The sequence below is a fragment of the Eleutherodactylus coqui genome, chromosome 9 (genome assembly GCF_035609145.1).
Source record: "Eleutherodactylus coqui strain aEleCoq1 chromosome 9, aEleCoq1.hap1, whole genome shotgun sequence".
NCBI classification, from domain to species: domain Eukaryota; kingdom Metazoa; phylum Chordata; class Amphibia; order Anura; family Eleutherodactylidae; genus Eleutherodactylus; species Eleutherodactylus coqui.
This window is the reverse complement of record NC_089845.1, coordinates 50,497,770-50,516,185: the sequence shown is the minus strand read 5'-3', so window position 1 is coordinate 50,516,185 and position 18,416 is coordinate 50,497,770. Positions and strand designations below refer to the sequence as shown.

Below are 18,416 nucleotides of genomic sequence, written 5' to 3'. Positions count from 1 at the left end.
AGTGAGCAGGCTGCAGTCGGGCGGAAGTGCACGGTGTTCCCTCGGGGCCGCCCTCTATAGCGAGGGGCTGCTGTGGGGGCTTTGGTGGTCCCCCTCATTTTTATTCACTTTCAGGAATGTGCAATTTCCAATTACCAAAATTAATTAAGGATTGAGTCATAAAAAAAATACCCACAAAATATAATATATGTATTATATAATATAAGGGGACACTCCCCGCCAATACAGGGTACATCCCAGACATCAGGGGGTTCTAACCCACGAGTGGCACACACAAGGCCCACGGGACGAATCTGTCCCATCGTCTCATTTTATGTGGCCTGTGCGGCATTCCACTTAACCAGCCTGCAGCTGCGGTCTGGCAGGGGTGCAGTCTGTTACCGCTGACCTCTCCTGGTGTCTACATGTGCCACCCTGTACGCAGCGCTGACGCCAAAGTTGGAAGTCAGCGGTCACAGACTCAGCAGCGGCCGCCGCCAAACCACAGCCACAGGCTGGGTGAGTGGAATGCCTGTAAGGATACTGACCGGCCCGACGCCAATAGGACTGTAGCTATTACTGCTAGGACTACTATGGGCCACACTATTACTACTAGTATCACTATAGGGGTCACTGTTACTACTGAGGTCACTATCTAGGACACTATTACTACTAGGATCACTATGGGGGTCCCTGTTACTACTGGGGCCAATATAGGGGTGTTTCTTACTGCTGGGGACACTATTACTACTAGGACCACTATGGGGGGCACTATTACTACTGGAACAAATATTGGTGACACTCTTACCACTGGAAACTATGGTGGTCACTGTTACTACTGGGGCCACTATTACTACTGGTGGCACCATGGCATCACTGTTACTACTGGGGACACTATCTGGGATACTATTACTGCTTGGACCACTATGGGGGTCACTATTACTATTGGGGCCAATATAGGGGACACTATTACTACTAGGACCACTATGGGGGGCACTATTACTACTGGTGACACTATGGGTATAACTGTTACTACTGGGGCCACTATCTGGGACACTATTACTACTAGGATCACTATGGGGGTCCCTGTTACTACTGGGGCCAATATAGGGGTGTTTCTTACTGCTGGGGACACTATTACTAATAGGACCACTATGGGGGGCACTATTACTACTGGAGACACTATGGGTATCACTGTTACTACTGGGGCCACTATCTGGGACACTATTACTACTAGGACCACTATGGGGTGTCACAATTATTTGATTTTTTGAATAAAATTACAGGTACAGATAATAGCGTTTTATCATCTCCATTTCCACCATTAGCTAATGTAGACTCAGTAGGAGTTGTTTACTCGGCTGGGCGTGTGTTTATGCGAGGGATTATCTGGCCAGCAGATTCCATTGTCTTCTCCCAGCAGAGTAAACAATGTACTCATTATGTATGCAATGGAAACAAAAGTCATCCTGCAGCCGCTTAAAAGACTGATAAATTTCATTCAAATGGAGCGAATTTTGAGAAATCGAACAATGGTTTTTATTCTGGCTAAAATACAGCTCTAAACAACAAGTGACCGAATGACGCCTGATGCCCACGATTACACGGAGCGATTATTACTCACTTTCGGCAGTTTGAACAAATTTTGAGCAATAATCATTGCATGTAAAAGGGCCTTAAGTGATCCAGTGGAGAAAAGTGAAACTATTGTGGAGGAGCTGCCGACTCAAAGACGACATCAACAACTGCTAAGCGTGGGCGGAGAAAGAAGACAGAAACACTACTGACCGTCTACCATGAAGGAGAACCTCAAACCAGGAACAAGCCCAACTTCTCTTTTATGGATGAGAACTAGCAAAAAGACACGTTATGGGGCCTAACTGCTTGTTTATGTTGGGAAGGCGAAAGGGAAGGGAAAAAAAGGAGAAATAGACAAAAAATATGAATATTACATATACATGGGTTCAAAATGTTTAATGTGTGTGGAGATTCCTCACTCCACGTACACCAGAAGATTCTATTTGGGGCCGCTCTGTGCCATGCAGAAGTGTCATGGATCGGCGTCATCACCTACGCAACAGAGCAGGGATATCTGTACTGCGCAAGTGCGCTAGAGCACTGACAGCGCATACAGAAGAAGAATTCAGCCTCCTGCACGCGGGCATGCACAGATTCCGTGTAGGAAATCCCGCACGGAATCCTCCCGTGCCCACTGCCGGTGACCCAGCGTATCTGTTGGGTGATTCTTCTTCTGTATGCGGAGGTGCTGCCAGCGCTGTACAGATTTCCCCGTGCCGTCGCCTAGGTGATGACGCAGATCCGCGACACTTCCGCAATGCTCATTGCAGAAGTGCTGTGGCAGGGACGGCTTCCATCGACTTCAATGTAAGCCGTCTCTGTGTATCCGCTCTGAAAATAGAGCATGCTGCGATTTTTGTGCGTGCATGGAAAAACAAATGAGAGTGAAATCAATGGGCTCTGTTCACTGCATATTACGCGCACAGATTTTGCACGTGTAATATGCTGCACAAGAGTATCTGTGTGAATAAGCCCTAAGGGATAAGAGTCTGACTGATGGGGGTCCAACCACTGGGACCACCGCTCCATTCATACTGAAGGCCAATAAGACCCCATCAATCATACACTTATATGCCATGGATAGGGCTTAAAGGGAGCCTGACCTCCCCACAGCACCTTAAACTAAGAAGACAATGTGACAAGCTGGTGGGCGATGTATTCTTTTTATACTTCCTGTATCCCGTGGTGTCACCCTCGTCGCATGGTGCACGAAAATCGGACTCTTTTCAAGTGGTCATGCACGCACTCTCCCATAGACTTGTATAGTAGAGTGCATGCAAGGGGCTTATGAAAAGAGTCCGATTTTCATGCACCGCTGGTACTGCAGAGGGGGACACCACTGGATCGGGGGTGAGTATAAAAATACATCCCCGACTCCTTGTCATGTCACCTAACAGAACTTAGTTTATGGTGCTGTAGGGACATGACAGGTTCCCTTTAAGTTTTAAACTTGGCACTGCCCCTTTAATGTGACTTGTATAATGATTATGATGATCATGACAATCATAATAAGTTGCAGAAACTCATCCGGCTGCAAAAAAAAATCCCAGATGCATCAATTCTTTTTTTTAATGGACACTAGAAAAAAAGTCTGCTATTTTTCCAGACTGTCCAGGAATTCACAGGCGATTGACAACTCCGGCTGTGGGGCAGACTCATCTCTGCTGTAAATCCATGCATTGTCAGAATGATCATTAGTTATGCCGTCTGTACAAGCTCGTTTAACCCTATTATTGCCTTGCATCAGTCCTAGCTCAGGAAGAGACAGCTCAGTTCTAGACATGAAAGGATAGTAATGGCCATTATGTGCACCATGGGGATTGCTGCTCTTCGACCTTCTATGCAAATACCCATTGTATTTCCTATGTACAATCCATAGAGGTGGGGCAGCTTCTGTTTGCTTGTCTACAGCCTGTCTCTTTGTATGGGCCATGTCATTGTGATGTGGAGGAGATGCCACATTGGTAACAAGGCTGGCATATATATATATATATATATATATATATATATATATATATATATATACACACACACACACCAGGTAGATTCACAGCTTGAAACGCGTCGGATTGTCGCGCCACTGTATGTCCTTCCTGTTGGGATTTTAATATGTCTCAATAAAGCCGTGATTTTATGGATGCCGGATCCTTTCCTTGCCGTCTTCTGCAATTGATTCCGGTCAAGTCTGTGCATCCTGCGAGCTGCTTCAGTTAGATTCACACACAACTGGATTCTGAAATCCTGCAGGTCCCTTCAAGGGTTAACAAGTCACCTTTCAGCCAATAGTGAATGTAGCTTGGGAGGGGGCGTTGCAGGAAAACACCCACATTAGGTGACAGCAGCTGCCTCCACCCACCGCCTGTATCACAGGAGTGTAGAGCCAAGCTGTGATCACAGCAGAAGACTAGTGCTGCAGGATCTGCACAGGGTGGCATTGACCCTGCCATGTTCACTGCCCTCTCTGGCCATTACTTTGGTGCAGCTCTCCCTTGGGGTTGCATTGTCCTTTGATTAGGACAGGGAGGTAGAGTGTCTGCAAGAGGCTACTGTACATGGAGTGATGAGCTTGACTCTCCAGCCTGAGAGGTGAGGGGGATACAGTTAGGCATCGCTGGTCCCCAAGGAGTGGGCATATGATGCCTGCGCATCAGTAATTCTGCAAGAGACTGGTTGGTGCTTCCTGGCATTGTGCTGTGCTGGCAGAGATCCTGATGAGCCATGCTGCCCGGGGTCGGGGTATTTGGCACCAGCCTGACATCCAGGGTGATCATCCCTTTGCTAAAAGACGAGGGCTTCTCTGTGAAGGCTTTATGGGGCAGGACACAGGAGGAGGCTGAGGAGCTGGCCAAGGAGATGGCAGTGCCCTTCTATACCAACCGCATCGACGACGTCTTACTACACCAAGACGTGGACCTGGTGTGCATCAACCTGCCCCCTCCTCTCACCAAGCAGATCGCGGTCAAAACCTTAGGTGAGTACATTATACCCATCAACAAGTCCCATGATCACAGCCCGTGTGCCCACAGCTGCTGTCACCAGTGCTGGGAAGTGGGCACTATGTCTATGGATGGCTCAGGGATCTGATGAGTATGTGGAGCTGGGCACCCTGCTATGTGTCACTGGGTGCAGCTAATTATTAGTGCCAGTCTACTTAAATTGCACTTGCAATCAACCTGCTTACTCCATTGTAAGGCCACTCTCACACAAGCGTATGTGAAAACGTTGCGTTTGTGCGCATATAGATGAAATATGCACATAATATGTGGTAAGACAACGCTTGTGTGAGAGTGGCCTCAGACTGGCATCGTGACCATGTAAAGCATTGGATTCCAAGGCATTCATTCACAAGAGCAACATTGCTGATTTTTCATGCTGCATGAAAAGATAGCGCTTGACCTATCTTTTGAGAAAAAAAACACTGAAAGCTCCCATAGACTTCTATGGGAGCTGAAAAGAAATGGAGGGAGTGGAAGTTTACCTGCATCCAGTGCTCCGAAAAGAAGACAGTTGCTGTATTTAAGCTAATAGAAGTTATTCTCAGGACCCCAATACAAATCAATGGTGTTTAAGCTGTCCGTATTGCATGCATAAAAAATATATGTATAATACGGAGTGTGAATACACCTGTGTGAATGAGCCCCTTATAAATGGCCCTTTGAAGGCAACTAGAATGCTGATGACCCTCGGTACAAGTGAGTTAGATACCCCTGATATAAGGCCATCGGAGTACATTATCTGACCTGCCAGACATCTGCAGACAATGCAATGTAAATAATCAGTATAATTTATAGTAACTGGCGCATGTGGAAATGGCACTTGGCTGGTTGGGATGTGACGGCGACTAAAAATAAACTGGGGTTGCCTTGGGTATAAGCAGCTGCTGTAGTCTGACAGTTTTGGATGTGCTGATGTTGTCACTACATGTGTGTTGATACAATGTAGCATTGTGCTTTATACTGTGTGTTTGTAAACGTGTGGAAAAAGAGTCTTTTGACTTCCTACAGGCTTAGGGCTTAAACACGTGGGCATGTTTTAGCCCCGTTATGTGGCCATAGTATGCAATGTAAAAGTGGGATTCGATGCCCACCAGTGGAAATCAATTGCAGTTTTCCGCTCGTGGGGGAAAAAGTGCAACATGCTCTATTTTGAGCCTGATTCTGGGCGGACGGCTTCCATTGAAGTCGCTGGAAGCCATCCTTCCCCCGGCCCTTCCGCAATCATCATTGCAGAAAAGCCATGAAATTAGCGTTATCATCTAGCCATGGGACGGTCACATCTGTACTACATATGTGCACCGGCCGGCACATCTGCATGTACAAAAGAAATAGCTTCTGGACAGGTACACAGGACTCACCAGCCGGGCACCGAGTCGGATTCTGCTGCAGGATCCCGCATGCAGAATCTGACCCGATCGTGTGCTTTCGGCCTGAAGCAAAATACACAAATCTTGCAAAATTGTTGCAAGATGGTTTTGTAGATTTATAATGTCTAGGGAGTCCAAATCTTTAGAAGACAGGTGCCCTCAAGTCACAGTTAGGGGGGTTTCACATCTGCGAGGTTCGGTCGCTGAGTGGAAACCGAACAGACACGATTATAGTCAATAGGGTCTGTTCATTAGTATTTGGTTCCATCATGAGACGGACCTATTCAGCCAGGAGATTCCCCTTTTCTGCTCCCCAAATGGAGCAGGAAAACTGAGCTCCCGACACAGATGTGAAAGCAGCCTTAGGCGTTTTATCGTGGCTACTTTAGTGGCAATGGTAGTGGATTCCAAAGCATTCATTCAGATGGGCACTTTTTAGGACATTGTTGCAGTATACGCCGGCCAATGTTTTGACGTGGCCGGAAAAATAGATCTTGCCCTATCTTTTGGCCGCGATCAGCTGGCAGCCATCATAGGCTTCTATGGGAGCTGCCGTCAAAGGGCGAGGGAGGGAGTTTAGCAGCGGCTATCACTGCTAAACTATGTCAGCTAGCTCTTTTGAACCAGTAGAAGTATTTATGCCAGCTGAAGGAATTCTGGGCTGTGGCATATATACACCGCACCCAGCCACATGAATGGGTGAGAAAAAACGATTTGTGGCCACGACTTGGTCGCAGCTCTGTCTCGTGCATGCATTTTTTGTCCGTGATGCGACTGACCAAAAAACGCATCGCCCGTGTGAAATGCCTTAGAAACATGTCATTATTAAATGTGCCAATAACTATAAAACTATTCTCCTTTGACCTCGTGTATCTATACTGTCTCAGACAGAAAGTATCCAACCAATCTCAGTCCAGCTCTCATTTTTCAGACTCCAACCTGGAGCTCTGGTTGGTTTACATGAGCAACAAGGAAACTTTCTCACAAAAAGTTTTATAACACTAGGACCAGAGTACTTAGTAAGGAGGTAGACATCTCTGTTTACACCAGTGGCATGAAGCCAACGCATCAGACCATCAGTTTAGCGGAAAGCTGTTTGTAAATTGATGCCTACATCGTGCATCTTGGTTTCACACAATATAAATCAGTCTAGTGGTCGTTAATGAGGAACACAGTCAGAAATTGCCTAGGCCCATGAAACATGTTGTAATTCTGGATGGGTTATTGCAGTAGTTTGACCAAATATGGCACTTTCTGTGCTGTCTGAGCGCCACGTACAAGAGGCACTGGGGTTTGGGCAGTGGAAAAATTTTTTAAGTATGAGTATCACTGGCAGTATTGTGAATATATTGCATATTAGCAGATCATAAACTGTGCTACATGGTACAATTCCTTGTAACGTTGTAATTAGAGATGAGCGAACGTACTCAGTTCGGGTGTTTTTGGACCCGAGCACGCTGCATGTTAGTTTTTGCAAATCTCGTCCACCTTGCTGCTTAGTTTCAGGCTTTAGAACGCATGCGCAATTTCCATGCGGATAGTCTGAATGGAAATTTCGCAGCAATTCCTCAGCCTTTCAACAGACTTAACCCCTTCAGTGGCAGGGTTATTATTACCATGTCATGCCTCACAGGGCAGGTTTTTTAAATGAGTCAACAGTGCAATTTAATCTCGCAAGTATTTATTAAGGAATGCAACAATCACATTGCAACATTTTTTGTAATGAAGGAATACATTATAACAATGTTAACCGTATGGTCAGAACAGCAAGCCTTGGAGATTTTCTGGGTGTGCCACTAAAGGGGTTAAACCACAATCATTCCACAAAAATGTTATGTTTTAGTAGTTTAGAAAGATTGTTTTCATGAAGTGTCAAAATCATCACTTAGGAAATTCATTCTTCATCATATCCTCAGCAGGGTTGCACCATGCATGGCCAGGTCTGGTTCAGAAGCTCAGGCTGGCAGTGAAGAAGCTTTGCATGTTTGCTTTGGTCCCCTATCCTCAGATGATCTCAGAGTGTATATTATAAGGAGAGATCTCTTTCAGACACACGTCTATACTTCCATTTTTCTAAACCACTAATTTATTCCCTTTATGCATATATGACACTGTATATGATGGAAGCTATATGACGGTGCGGGACCTGTTATACACTCTTTGTAAAAAAAAATATATATATATCCTGTCTCTACAAGAAGTTGTTGTTTTGCAGCAAAACTCGGCATGCAGTTACATCTCAGGGCTCTTTCACATGAGCGTATATCAGCCCACCGTTTTCATGGTCGGCCGATATATGCTGTGATCTGATGTATTGGATTCCAATGCATCACATCACATGGCCGTATTCCCACGACGTAAAAGCACACAGCCAGCCAATATAGCGCCGGACTGCTAAACTCCCTCCCTCTTCTTTCCTCCCCTCCGGCCTAGTTGCAATAGGAGGGGGCGGCACAGGGGCTTAGCTAAGCACCGCCCCTTCCCACCTCCTCCCATTGCTGGCTGCGGACAAGAAGTGGACAGAGGCGGAGCTAAGCTCCCGCTCCTTGTCTACAGCCAGCAATAGGAGGAGGCAGGACAGGGTGAAGCTTAGCTCCACCCTCCCTGCCCCCTCCCATTGCAATCAGCTGGAGTGGAGGAGAGAGGAGGTGAGCTGCGAGGGGGTTGGAAGGGGAGATGGGATGGCATGCACCGCCTGAATGATGAATGAGAATTAATTCACTTCCCGTTCATTGTTCAGTATTTGCATGCAGAAAACTGAATGACGTCTCATTTTGTGTAAACAGGCAGTTGTTCACTTATGAATAACTGCCTGTTCACTGTGAATGGAGATGGGCTGGAATCAGAATTATCCCCGACCCACTCCTCCATTTGGTCAGCAATGCTCGTTCCTGTGTAAACGAACAGGAATGATTATCATTGGGACGACCTATGGGGCATCTGTTACCCGACAGATCACCCTCTGTAAAAGCACCCAAAGACTTGTTCCTGAAAAGGCTCTGGAGGGGGTTTGAACCAGCTTTGAAGCATAAAAACGGAAATCTTATGACAGAACAGAATGGCACTGAATGAACTCCATTGACTATAATGTTTGTTTGGTTCCCACTCGGCATTTTACAAGAGGATGTAGCAGGCTCCAAAGGGAATGTCAGACGCTGATGTGAACAAGCCCATAGTAATGCCAGCCGGTTGTTTGTAGACCGTGCAGAATGCATAATTGTCCCTTTTCCTTCTATGGGTCTGTGTGCAGATTATTCTCATAGAAGTGCAGAATACAGGATTTGGCCTTGGCTCCGGCTGGATACATGGCAGGTAGCTGCTTTGTGCGAGATCTCCAGGCACCAGAAATTCCAGCTTTTCCACATTGCTTTGAAGTGATTGTGGCTTGTGACCTAGTGCGCTTGTTCTGTAGGTGGAGGACTGTTTGCTTTTACATATGACCTTTTGGTGATTGCCTTTATCTTGTCAATCTCTAGCGCTGTCATCTGTTTGAAATCCTTAGATTGCTTCTTATTAAAGCCCTTCTAAACAGAACTATTATCGTTCAAAAAACCGTTCAAATGAGCAAAAATGGATGATAATCGTGATCAAACGACGAATGATAAATAGTTCACTTTTCACTCATCATTCATTATATGCAGCATGAAAATCATCGTTGGCTCGTTCACTTATCATTCAGCTCAAATACAGATCGTTCAATCGTTCTCTGTCACTTAGGGCACGGTCACACGAGCGTAGGCGTATTCATGTTCGCACGTGCACAGCGTTTAATTGCCGGAAAGAACGTTTTTCGGCGATCATGACCAGAGCTAGAAAGCATATTATCGTTTGTTCCTACTTTGCAAACTATCTTTTCAGCCATCGAATATGCATTGGCGCATATTTCGGTCGCATATGTTCCGTTTTTTTTCGGGTTGCCGTTTTTACGCGCTGTAAAATCGCCAACCAATGCCTCAGATGGTCACGTTTATACGATTGGGCGCAAAAACGCGCCGTTTATGCGCTCGTGTGAACGCACCCTTATACAGCGAATTTGAACGACTGAACGATTTCTCTTTTGAATGAGCCAACAATGTATCTACCTGACGAAACCGGCTGTATGAGAGCGAACTCCGACATTGTTGCCTCATTCAAAAAAATATGCACCGATTGAAATGCGTAATTAGTAGAGATGAGCGAGTATACTCGCTAAGGCACATTACTCGAGCGAGTAGTGCCTTAGCCGAGTATCTCCCCGCTCGTCTCTAAAGATTCGGGGATCAGCGCGGGTGACTGGTGAGTTGTGGCGGGGAGCGGGGGGGGGGGGGGGGGGGGGGAGACGGAGAGAGAGATCTCCCCTCCGTTCCTCCCCGCTCTCCCCTGCTGGTCCCCGCCCCCCGCCGTCCACTGAATCTTTAGAGACGAGCAGGGAGATACTCGGCTAAGGCACTACTCGCTCGAGTAATGTGCCTTAACGAGTATACTCGCTCATCTCTAGTAATTAGTCTAATGAGTTCTAGATGCATTCTTTTTCCTGCACCATTTTGCATGCATTTACGCATCCCCATTGACTTCTATGGGGACTTTTGGTGCGCAGATGCACAGGAAAATAGAGGTGCATTTTTCTTTTTTTTTTGCACGACCGAAATGCGCAGGTAAAATACGTGCATGTGAATGAATCAATGCACAAATATGCCCATGTGAAGCCGGCCCGGGGGCTTAAACACATGCACATGTTTTTTTCCACTTATGCAACTGTCATAATCACAGAGGCATGACCGGACAAAATAAAACCACTGATTTGAAGGGATTTCAATTCAGTTTTGTATTCATTATCGTTAACTGTACTGGCGAGAAATGATAGGACTTGCCCTATCTTTCCTGTATGTAGCATTAACTATGGAAAGTTAGGGCAGGACTTATCTGTCCGCTATATTTTTAATCTCCTGCGCTATGGTTCGGAGTTTGAGCAGCTGACGATGGGAAAGAAAAACCTTGTTCAGCCGCAATTAGGCTCCGTACCGTCTGAAACTGCCCTAACTCCAATTTAAGAAAATCGGGATAAAAGAAAAGAATGTATTTCCTAAAAACGAATGAAAACTTTGGGAGGAGAAAAAATAGCGCAAAACATGTAACGCTTAATAGGGTGCTCAACCCAAAATGTTGGATTCTTCTGAGTCCAAAGCAACTTTGTAAGTTGCAGTGGGGATTGTATCATTTTCATTGCAACTGTAAAATTAATGATACTTGTGAAACATTACATAAGTAGCCATTTACTGTGCAGCCTTCAATATCAGTCAGTGAAGCAGGATGTGATTAGATGTATAATGTGTTACTGCAACTTAATTTCTTCAAACGGTTTTTCATGCAGTTAGAAATAGCTCCAAAAGGAATGGGAAATATAACAGGGGATGAAGGACCCTCCTACACAGGCCGATAAATCATTCATATTCCTACAATTGTCATTCAGTGTAAATGCCCGACTGAGCGAAAAAACCAAAATGTATTCGCTTCTCGTTGGTTGTTTCGTTTCTGCTTTCAGAAAACTGAACGATGGATCGGCCCGTGTAGACAGGCAGTCGTTCAATCATGAATGACTGCCTGTTTATTGTGAATGAAGGCCGGAACGACCCCGACCCGCTCATTTACTAGTGATGATGTTCCTGCATAAAAGCACAGGAAGGATTATCTCTGGGACGAGCTGTCCAGCATCTACACCCAAGAGATCGTCCGGTGTAAAAGGGCCCTTATGCATCCCCTGCTGGATTTACTTCGGGCTTTGGTTCCAACAGACATAGAGGTGTAACGATGGTGCCACCTCTCTCTGGATGGTGGACAGTGAAACAGTTAGAGGTGCTTGTCGGAAGATCAGACAATTCTCTCTACTTGTGGTCTGTCAACGGCGTCCAGAGCCCGGTTGCCTTGTGTGCGCGCCGTTCATCACACATCCACTGGTCCCAACACCTCCTAACAGTCTGATCAGAACGGCCCAATTCATCGATATGACCATCCAGCTTCTCACGTCCCAATGATGCGCCCCTCTCAGACTCTGGTAACGGGGTGACATCTCTTTTCTGCATCGTAGAGGCGTCTAGTGGTCAACAAGCTCTACACAAGCAGGAAGAAGAGGTCACAACACAAGGAGCCTCCGAGAGCTGCGTTATAGGCCAAGAGGGAACCACTTTAGGGTCTCAGGTGACAAGACCGTTCATCTAATCACTCCACAACGGTAATCATCTGCATATCTGCCTGAGATGTGGCTGCATGCCGGGTTTTACAGCAATATGACAATCTGAGTGTAAATAAAACACAAAAAATGCCACATGTAGTAAAACGTGGCCTGATATTCCATGGCTTTTGCACAAATGTCTTTTACCAGGGGTCTTTCCATGAAAGGGAGACTGTATGAGGCTTCTTATTCTATGAGATCTGATTATGGGGCTGCATTTTCTGCGTTGTAATCAGCATTATATTACATATGAAGGAAATTAAACAGTGACCACCCCCTCCACCTATTTCCTAACCAATTGTTCCTGTTGTATGTTTATAACAGTGACTTTGTTGCTTCATGTCAAACACAAAATTACAGCATGAACGTTTTATTTTTTGCCAACTTTCTCTGGGATTCCTGATCTTTTTCTCCTCGTTTTATTATTACTTAGGGAGCCTTGTGTGGTGTAGAGTGTTAAGGCAGCAGAAATGCGGTCCTAAGCTCTCGCTCATGACCTAAAGGTTGCGGATTCAATCAGGTAGCCGGCTCAAGGTTGACTCAGCCTCCCATCCTTCCGAGGTCGGTAAAATGAGTGTCTAACAGTTGGGAGACTGAACGGACTAAATTCTAGTCAATAGGGTCCATTTGGGGTGTTCAGTTCTGTTCTCAGACAGAGCTGTTCGGTTGTGGGGATTCCCCTTTCCTGCTTCCTGAATGGAGCAGGATACTGGAACCCCGGGTGCAGTTGTGAAACCATCCAAAGTGTATTCTACATGTGTGCCATAATGGTCAGTAGTGGAAATACCCCTAAGCGCCATAACATCCAACAATAACAGCTAGGCTTAGGGTGTGCAGTACCATAATAACATAGTATGTTAGGTTGAAAAAAGACATATTATCCCCTCAATGTTGATCAAGAGGAAGAAAAAACCCCAATGAGGTAGAAGCCAATTTTCTCCATTTAAGGGGGAAAAAAATTCCTACCCCACTCCAATCTATCAGAATAATCCGTGGATCACCGACCATCCTGAATAAATTAGTGACTGTAACGTGTAATATTGTAACACTTGTGAAAGGCGTCACAAAACCATGGGTATCTCTCTAACTCTACCTAATGTCTAATAGTCCTTTTACACACTCTAATATCGGTCCCAAGTCTTCCTCCGCAAGGTCATTTGTTCGACAATTGGGTCTTAAAAATGGACCACCGATCAGCCAGTGAACAAGCAAACATGCATTCCTCGGATGACCAGCTCGTTTATGTGAGCTTAGAAATGGTCGCTGTTCAGCTGCACGTCTCCCCATGCAAAAGGGTAGAGGTGCAGCCAATCAGTGACAGCCATGGGGATGAATGATTGTGTTAACGATGGGTCATCCCAATAGAGTGGATTATCTGCCCTTGTACTCTAAGCTAATGTGCCCTGACCAACATGCTCATGGTCAGACTGTGCTCCGTAGCATGGGCAGATTATCTTGCATGTAAAAGGACTATAACTATTCCATAGGGTCTTGGATTATGTACACATTTCACATGAATTAGTGAGATGTAAATCTAGATGATACCTGACCAAAAATGGAAACCCTGCAGGGAACTGATCTGCTCTATAATGGAACTAATTAGATCTGTCCAGCTTCCGTAATGTCCTATGTCATTTTCCTAGATGTAATGCAGTAGCATGCAGTGCTACTCATTCAGGGTTTTTGCTGGATCTACATTGGAGGCCCCTAAAGAGTCTCCAACACAGATGTGGACAAAACCTAATTATAACTTGTCAGACTGGGGCTGCTGATAAGCCTTTGGCTTTACCCAGAAAGAAACGAGATAGGAAGATGAAACTTTACATCTATTCCACATACTCTCCACTGATGCCAACACACTTCTTACATCGGTATTCCAAGTTCTGTAAGCCTTGCAAAAAGAAGAATTTCGGTTGTGCCTCAAACCAGTCATCTGTAGCAGCCATGGCATGAGAAATGGTGTGAAATTTGGTACCCTTGACGTGTTCCTTCAGGTTTGGAAACAGATGATAGTCGGAAGGAGCTAGATCTGGTGAATAAGCTGGGTGGTCAACCAGCTGGAAGCCTAGCTCCACCAGTTTTGCCGTAGTCGCCTGTGCAGTGTGAGCGGAGGCGTTGTCTTGCAGGAACAAGATTCCTTTGGACCGCTTGCCGCGCCTTTTGGCCTTCAGAGCTGCCTTCAATTGGTCCAAAAGTTCAATGTAATACCTTGCATTGATGGTGGAACCATTCTGAAGGTCGTCCACTAGCAGCACGCCCTCCTTATCCCAGAACACAGACGCCATCACCTTAGTGGCTGATTTTTGCACCCTGAAGTTCTTTGGGTGAGGAGAACCACTGTGCCTCCACTCTTTTGACTGCTCCTTGGTTTCAGGGTCATACAAATGAATCCAGGTCTCATCCATAGTGACCAGTCGATCCAGGAAGTTCTTATCAGTCCGGAAACGCTGACAAATGAACCGGGAAGTTTTCACTCGCATGCTTTTCTGATCTGTTGTCAAACATTTGGGGACCCACTTTGCAGATCGCTTCTTCATGTTCAAATGTTCATGGGTAATGACACAAACACGTTCACGAGAAATCCCCATGATGTCCGCTATTCCTGCAGCTGAAATTGGCCGATTCTCCAGTATGAGGTTGTGCGCAGCATCGACGATCTCCGGAACAACAACCTCTCTCGGTCGTGCAGGACGTTCCTCATCATTGGTGCTGAAGTGGCCCGTTTTAAATTTAGCAACCCCGTTCCTAACTGTAGAATATGAAGGGCATTGATCCCCCAATGTCTGCGACATATCACCATGAATATCCTTCGCGGACTTTCCTTGCAGAAGCAAGAATTTTATCACTCCTCTGCTCTCATTTGCGGTGAATATCACCTTAGACATTTTGTTTTCCCGCGTGCCGAGATCACGGTTGCCATAAGCTACAAACACAAAATTTTGAAAACATATATTAGACCCATAAGGCTTTCATGTGATGTAACATTCGTTACCATAGAAACAAAACAAGAACACAAAGCCAAAGACTTATCAGCAGCCCCTTGTATAAGAGCACTTACATTTGTAGTTACAGTAGTAGATCCTTATATTCCTTTCACTATCTACTAGATGGGCTCTTATAAACAGTCATCTGCATAGAGAATCCTATGTGAAACACCTATTCCTGCTGCCCATGCAGCTGTGGTTTTTGAGATCTTGACTTAGGGAGTAAATTTGTAAATAAGGTACATTGCCAAGATATACAGTTACACTTGTAATGTTCAAGTCAACAAACGCTAAAGTCATAGCTGCTATTTAAAGGGCCTCTCTGGCAAAAACACATTTTTCCATCCCTCCCCCCCCCCCATCTGATTGCCTGTCACACTCTGGAGGTGTCCTCTGTGTATTCCAACCACTTCCCTGTAGTGTAGCCTCCCGTCTGATACTTATCAGGTACCATCTTGAAGCTGAGATTTTTTACTTTCAGTTTCACATCTATCCCATGATGCATCAACACAGTATTAGCCGAGGCTATACTATGTTTGCCTGCTGAGGGGACAGTTTAATTATCATTACCTTTATTTATCTAAATAAGCTACAGCCCATAAGTATACAGTCAGGAGGATGAGCTGTGATCTCCTCTATTATAACTGTGTGACAGAAGATGTATGATCATCATCATTACAAGCTTTTGAACCTACTAAGAGTTTTTCGCCTATGACCTGAAGGTTGCAGGTTCAATCCCCGCATGATTCAGGTAGCTGGCTCAAGGTTGACTCAGCCTTCCATCCTTCCGAGGTCAGTAAAATGAGAACCCGGCTTGGTGGGGGGTAATATGTAATAATTACCTGAAAGCGCTGCGGAATAAGTTGGCGCTATACAAATACCAAGATTTATTTATATTTCTTTGGTTCTATCTAGAGATGAGCGAACGTGCTCGGCCACGCCCCTTTTTCGACCGAATACCGCGATTTCCGAGTACTTCCGTACTCGGGCGAAAAAATTCGGGGGGCGCCGTGGCGGCACGGGGGGTAGCAGTGGGGAGTGGGGGGCAGAGGGAGAGAGAGAGGGCTCCCCCCTGTTCCCCGCTGCTACCCCCCGCACCGCCACGCCTCTCCCCGCCCCCCGGCGCCCCCCAAATCTTTTCACCCGAGTACTGAAGTACTCGAAAATGGCGGTACTCGGGCGCGTAAGTACTCGAAATGAGTACGTTCGCTCATCTCTAGTTCTATCCTATTCAGCCTGAGAAATAGCCCTACGTAGATTCAGAAGCTTAGAACTGTGCCAACCGGTTGGCAAAATGGGCAAAAAGTTGCAAATTTTTGTGCAAATATGAACTGCACAAAAACTTGCGACTTTTTAACGCAAGAATTCTGGCGCAACTAGTTTAATACATTGCCCCCTATGTTATAGACTACTGCAGCGGGCCACACAGATTGGCATCGCGGGCCACATAAAGCTCTACAGTAAATTGGCGATGCTATCTGGAATGGGGCTTGGCACAGCTCAGCTTCTTACATATAAACATTCTAAAAATAAAGTATTTTAGCGTTAGATATGCCACGCACGAGCCCATTTCACATTACTGCTGTCCCCGGCTTCTGCTACATCTCTGCCACGAGTATCAAACCTCATGCCATATATAATTCTGGAAGTCAAGAATCCTACAAATCCACTTATTTATGGCTGCAGACACTGCATTTGTTTAATAAGCACAATCTTTAGGCCTGTGTGGCAGATCCATAAAGCCGGAGGCCAACTCTGCCAGTCACTGCCTCGTGACGACTGATGACGCAAAGACTGATGTCTGTTCTGCCGGCTTCTCATTTCATGCGGAAAGCATTTTAATTACTTATCTGTACTAAAAAAAGGATCAATACTGGGAAATAGATGGTGCTCTATTATGTGTGGCTCCGTTATAAAGCCCCCTTTGTGTGGATGGTAATTGCATATTATAGAAATAAGTGCAAATAAAATCATATACTTATGAAGTTCACTTATCAACAACTGTAAAAATACACATAAAGGGGCTTTCAACGACTAAAGAAAAAATTAAAGGGGTTGTCTCGCGAAAGCAAGTGGGGTTATGCACTTCTGTATGGCCATATTAATGCACTTTGTAATATACATCGTGCATTAAATATGAGCCATACAGAAGTTATTCACTTACCTGCTCCGTTGCTGGCGTCCCCGTCTCCATGGCTCCGTCTAATTTCGGTGTCTTCGTGCTTTTTGGACGCGCTTGCGCAGATGGGTCTTCTCCCTTCGGCTCGGCTCGGCAGCAGCTGCGTTTTGGCTTCGCCCCCTTGTACGCATCATCGCGTAGCTCCGCCCCGTCACATGTGCCGATTCCAGCCTCCTGATTGGCTGGAATCGGCACATGTGATGGGGCGGAGCTACGCGACGACCCGTACAAGGGGCGGAGCCAAAACGCAGCTGCTGCCGAGCCGAGCCGAAGGGAGAAGACCCATCTGCGCAAGCGCGTCCAAAAAGCACGAAGACACCGAAATTAGACGGAGCCATGGAGACGGGGACGCCAGCAACGGAGCAGGTAAGTGAATAACTTCTGTATGGCTCATATTTAATGCACGATGTATATTACAAAGTGCATTAATATGGCCATACAGAAGTACTTAACCCCACTTGCTTTCGCGAGACAACCCCTTTAAATAAGATCTAGGACTCAATGTAATAAAAACAAAATAAACCATATTCACTTTTTAAATAGTCTGTTCAGTTGTAGACTATTGATGGCTTATCCTACAGTAGGTGATCATTAGTGGATCAGCAGAGGTCTGCTGCCCAGGACACCTGACGATCAGCTATTCACATGCTAATGTGCTTTTGTACTGAGCTGATTTCTGCAGGGAGCTGACAGCTCTATTCCCATTGTAGTGGTCAGGCTTGGTATTACGGCCAAAGTTCCCATTGAACTGAGTGAAAACTTTGGCTGCAATACCACGACAGGCCAGTCTAGTGGCAATCCAAGAGCAATCCACAGCTAGGGCAGGGAAAACCTCCCCAAATTTCATTTTTTGGTAATGTCGTTTTTAACATGTAAGTGATGTAATGTATGAGTCATGTATGATGCAGATTTTGACTCAGAATCAGCTGCATAACCGAAGCTTCTGAAATCGGTTGCGCAGCTGATTTTAAGCCAAAATCCGTACCACTTGTGTGGATTTTGACTCTGTTTTGGATGTACCCCCACCACAAAAAAACTAAGAAAAAAACAACAACACCTAACCCAGTGCATGCTGCCATTTGCAAAAGTGAACGTGAATGTGTAAACATTCAGTGTTCACACGCA

At 45.7% G+C, this 18,416-nt stretch overlaps 1 protein-coding gene across 1 annotated transcript in view; it reads left to right on the top strand.

Annotated features, from left to right (window-relative positions):
• The first annotated feature begins 3,931 nt into the window (after positions 1 to 3,931).
• GFOD1 (Gfo/Idh/MocA-like oxidoreductase domain containing 1) overlaps positions 3,932 to 18,416 on the top strand; it is a 36,677-nt gene continuing 22,192 nt past the window's right edge. Inside the window, exon 1 of the mRNA XM_066579378.1 lies at positions 3,932 to 4,528. Within this exon, the coding sequence (XP_066435475.1) occupies positions 4,276 to 4,528 (253 nt within the window). The 5' untranslated portion in view covers positions 3,932 to 4,275. The remainder of the gene's footprint in view (positions 4,529 to 18,416) is intronic.